Source organism: Pongo pygmaeus, chromosome 9 (assembly GCF_028885625.2).
Source record: "Pongo pygmaeus isolate AG05252 chromosome 9, NHGRI_mPonPyg2-v2.0_pri, whole genome shotgun sequence".
Taxonomy (NCBI): Eukaryota; Metazoa; Chordata; class Mammalia; order Primates; family Hominidae; genus Pongo; species Pongo pygmaeus.
The window spans coordinates 71,214,957-71,219,574 of NC_072382.2; the positions used below are offsets into that span (position 1 = coordinate 71,214,957).

General features: G+C 36.9%; 1 protein-coding gene and 1 non-coding gene across 2 annotated transcripts; both read left to right on the forward strand.

Moving 5' to 3' along the window:
• The first annotated feature begins 227 nt into the window (after positions 1–227).
• On the forward strand, positions 228–959 carry LOC129008669 (olfactory receptor 51F2-like). The gene has a single exon (XM_054441035.2). The coding sequence runs from the start codon at positions 228–230 to the stop codon at positions 957–959; it is 732 nt and encodes a 243-aa protein (XP_054297010.2).
• Positions 960–1,851: 892 nt separating this feature from the next.
• On the forward strand, positions 1,852–1,986 carry LOC129009145 (small nucleolar RNA SNORA42/SNORA80 family). Its single transcript, XR_008492681.1, has one exon. It is a non-coding gene; the product is annotated as a small nucleolar RNA SNORA42/SNORA80 family (small nucleolar RNA).
• The last annotated feature ends 2,632 nt before the right edge of the window (positions 1,987–4,618 follow it).

Sequence of the window (4,618 nt, forward strand, 5' to 3'; positions counted from 1 at the left end):
TAATTCTGCTAGAGCTTATACAAGAAGTTGTTCATTGCCTTAATTGAATTTACTCAGACAGGTTTGCAAACCTTCTAAGAATCATTTCCTTTATGAAAATTACCTAGGATTAATGCCACCTTAAAGGAATTGGATGCGTTATATTTTTCTATCTTAATATTTGATTTTTATTCTCCAAATAGGAACATCTGGAAGCTGATCTGGATTCGATTTCAAGAAATATCCTTATGGGGCTTATAAACAGTAGCTGGTTTCAGCCACACCTTCTCCTTTTAACAGGAATCCCTGGACTGGGGTCTGTACAGATATGGATCTCTATCCCCCTGTGTGTCATGTACCTCATTGCCATTCTAGGAAACTGCACCATCCTCTTTGTCATCAAAACTACCTCCAGCCTTCATGAGCCTCAGTACATCTTCCTGTCTATGCTGGCCACTACAGATTTGGGTCTGTCTTTGTCAACCCTACCTACAGTACTCAATGTCTTCCTCCCGAATCACAGGGAGATTGAGTTCCATTCTTGCCTGACACAGATGTTCTTCATCCACATCTTCTCCTGCATGGAGTCAGCCATCCTGCTGGCCATGGCCTTTGACTGGTTTGTAGCTATTTGCAACCCGCTGCACTACACCATGATTTTAACTCCTGCTAAGATTATTCGAATGGGGCTTACAGCTGTGGTTAGGGGTGTGATGTTGATGGTACCCTTGCCAATCCTGCCCAAGCGACTGCCCTTCTCCCACATCTTCAATGTCTTCATTTTCTATGTGCCACTCATTGTGCTGACCCTAATTCATAGGTTTGGTAAATTCACATCTCCTCTTCTCCATGTCACCATGGCCAATCTCTTTCTCTTCTTGACTCCTGTCCTTAATCCATTAGTTTACAGCCTGAAAACCAAACAGATAAGGTCAGCAGTACTTAAAGTAATCAAGGGCAGAGGCAACTTGCTCAACTAGTCAACTATGAACTTATTTAAAAAAATATGCCATCTCTCTCTTCCACCTTTTATTTGCCTGCTTCCTTTTGGGGAATATATCATCACTTCAAGGTATGGTTTTGTAAATATTGAAATATTTTCTTTTTGTCTGCCATGAAGATGATGGAATCTTGGTTAATGTCTTGGTCTAATTCATTATCACAGTGCTACATAGTGGGTCTTTCTGAACTTTTTTTTAATGTCTCTTCCTATTCCAACTTTTCAGTTTAAATATTTAGGTGGTTTCCAATTAGCTATAGAATAAAGGCCAAATTATTAACATATTTTACATAGCTTTCCTTTTTCTTATCCCTCCCCTTCTCCCCAGCCTCAACTCCAACTGCACAATGCCACTTCTCCCCACATCACATGATTGAATATGTATTTACACGTGTATACCAGTCTTCCCATGACTCTAGGCTTTTACCAAATGCTTGGCTTCAAATTTCATCAACCTTAAAATAACTTTATTAACAATGTTTCTAATATTTTATTAGAATTGACAGTTATCTTTGTCACTCAATGTATCCCTTAAATAATGTTAATACTGACAGCACAATTTTACTTACATTTTTATGTCTACCTTCCTCAATTAATTATACATTGCTGTGGGAAGGCACTGCTTTGCTTTTTTCTGTTTCCCTTAGTAGGTGTGCTATTCAGTGGCCAAGTAAATTTTCATTTTTTTCTTTCATCAATAAATAATGTTCATGCTTATAGATAACTGTAGTTGCCATTTACAGCTCTTGTCACCTGTTTACATAACTACTGCTTAATGACCCTTTCCTTCTAAACAATAAAAGACCACATGTATCATCTCTTCAATGCTTCTTCAGTGCCTAACAGAATATCTGTAAAATTGTACAATAAATTCATGGGTTTAGATTTATGACAGGCCTGTCCACCTGGGCCTCTCATAGTACACCTGCCAGAGCAAACTGTGTCCCTGAACCAATCCCTGGCCTCTGTGCCCATAGGCTGCTGGCACTGAAGTGGGTTACACAGTAGAAAAAAATATTGTACAGTAGATACATATTGATCAATAAATGAATAATAAGTATGGCAACTGAGAGATATAATCAGTAATATATTGCACCTGTAAAAGTGTAATTTTTGTACTTTTTCACAAAGTCTCTTTACTGTAAAATAAGATAATGCCTTTTTGGAAGGTGGTAGAAGGGAGGGGGAGCACAGTGCAAGTGTATGCAAGCCAGGACCTTAGAACTTTTCCTCAAGGGTTGTATGGGACTTGGGCACTTCATCCCTGGGCATTTCCTCTGTAGTGAAAGGTGTGTTGTTTCCACCCTCTAGCTGGCTCTGGCTCAGCTTCCGTTATCCTAGTGACTCAAAGAGGACTTCACTGGGTTTCTTTCTGTGAATACCTACCACACTTGAACTAGGCAATTTAGCGGCTCAGTAGCTTCCACAGGTGCAACTAGGAATATCATGTTTATTACCTTTGTTCTTCACCTCTAGACCCACAAATGTGAACAGTGTATATGTTAATGCCATATTTGCTTAAGTGTGATAATCCCCAAGTTGCTATATATTTTCATAAGCATGTCTACACACTGGTGATAATTAATAATGATAATTAGATTTTTAAAGCTCTATAACTGTACCATAAAATATGGGAGGGACATCTTTAAAACACTTGTTTTGATATTTTATTAGAAATGACTTATTAAGATTTAACATGGATAATAAAGACATTATAATTTAGACTTTATCATAACTTCATCATATTTTTTCTGTTTTTTCTGTTTTTTGTTTGTTTGTTTTTGTTTTTTTGAGACAGAGTCTTACTCTGTTACCCAGGCTGTAGTGCAGTTGCGCAATCTTGGCTCACTGCGACCTCTGCCTCCTGGGCTGGGTTCAAGCGATTCTCGTGCCTCAGCCTCCCATATAGCTGGGATTACAGGAGTGCACCACCATGCTAAGCTAATTGCTTTTTGTATATTTTTAGTGGAGATGGGGTTTCAGCATGTTGGCCAGGCTGGTCTCAAACTCCTCACCTCAGGTGACCCACCTGTCTTGGCCTCCCAAAGGGCTGGGATTACAGGCGTGAGCCACTGCATCTGGCCTGGACTTTATCATATTTTTCTAAATTGTACCCTTAAAGAAACACTATTAAATAAATGAAGACAAGCCATATACTGAAAGAAAATATTTCCTTAAAAAAAGGCAAAATCAATTCAGTAAATGGAATTAAAAGTGTAATGTTAGAATTATTGGAATATGGTAAGTGCTCTGTGACATTGCTATGGTTGAAATTTTTGTTGTTGCTATTTTTATGAATTCAGTTTCCAAATCAATTGAAACATTAGATCCTTGGAGTGAATTCACACTTTAGAAAATATTACCTATCATCAATAGTTTTATATCTTGTACTAGAACCCAAAGCTATGTGAAAATATGTAGTTCAAAATTTAAGCTATTGGAACTCTAAATTATTTTGAAGTTTAAAGGGATGTTATTAAAGGTCCCAAGTCACTTGACAGGCAGCTGTAACCTAGGGATGTGTAACCAAGGTAACTATAACTTTTTTCTCTGATAATAGATTAGCTGTTCTTCTTTACTTCATTTTTTTTGTAAAATGTTCTAAATGAAGGGCATCAGGGAACACCCCTTCACTCCTCACTCTTGATTTTTTTAATAGAATAACTTCCCTCCAATCTATCTCAAACAAAGACTTTAAGGCTATCATACTGCCTTAAAATGAAAGGCTAACTATAAACTTTTAAATTGGAAAGAAAATGAAAGCCAGCTTTAAAGAAAAAAAAAGCCATGAGAAGGAAACAAACTGTAACTAATTTTGTTATCTCTTAAACCAGCTTTCTATAGAAAATGTTGTAATCCTGTTAAATTTCTTTGCTTTTTGCCTATATATGCAAGAACTTTTTTTTTGTTTGTTTTGTTTTTTTTTTGTTTTAATTTTGGAGAATTGATCTTATCTGGAATCTGTGTGTTCTTCAATGGTCATTCCAAGCCCTTTGCTTGAATAACCTTTTTAAAACTGGATTCTGACCCTTTTGATTATTTTGGTTTGACAGCTATCACTTTTTTTATATTTTAATGACCAGTAATCTTGGTCTGTGTAAGGGCCAAGGCACTTGTCAAAAAGGCATATGAATGGATATAATATGTATACAAGCCTTCAGAATGAAAACAAACACCCCAATGAGGTACAGAAACTAATATATGTTGACAAAAAATGACAAGCTCTGTAAAACATTTGAAGAGGTTTATTTTAAGCCACATATGATTCACTATGACATGTGACACAAGCCTCAAGAGGTCCTAAGAACATGTGCCCGAGGTGATTGGGTTATGGCTTGCTTTTATACACTTTAGAAAGACAGAAATTAGAGGGAAAGACATAAATAAATAAATGAAAAGTGTACATTGGTTCAACCTAAAGAGGCAGGAGATCTCAAAGCAGAAGCTTCCAGGTCATAGGTGGATTCAAAGATTTCCTGATTGGCAATTCATTGAGTTAAGCTTTGCCTGAGCATTTAAGTCAGCATTAAAAAATGCTTGAGTTAAGATAAGGGGGACTATGCAAGCCAAGGTTCTTGTTATGTAGATGAAGCCTCTAAGTAACAGGCTTTGCATGTTTAAGGGTAACTTTAAATACTT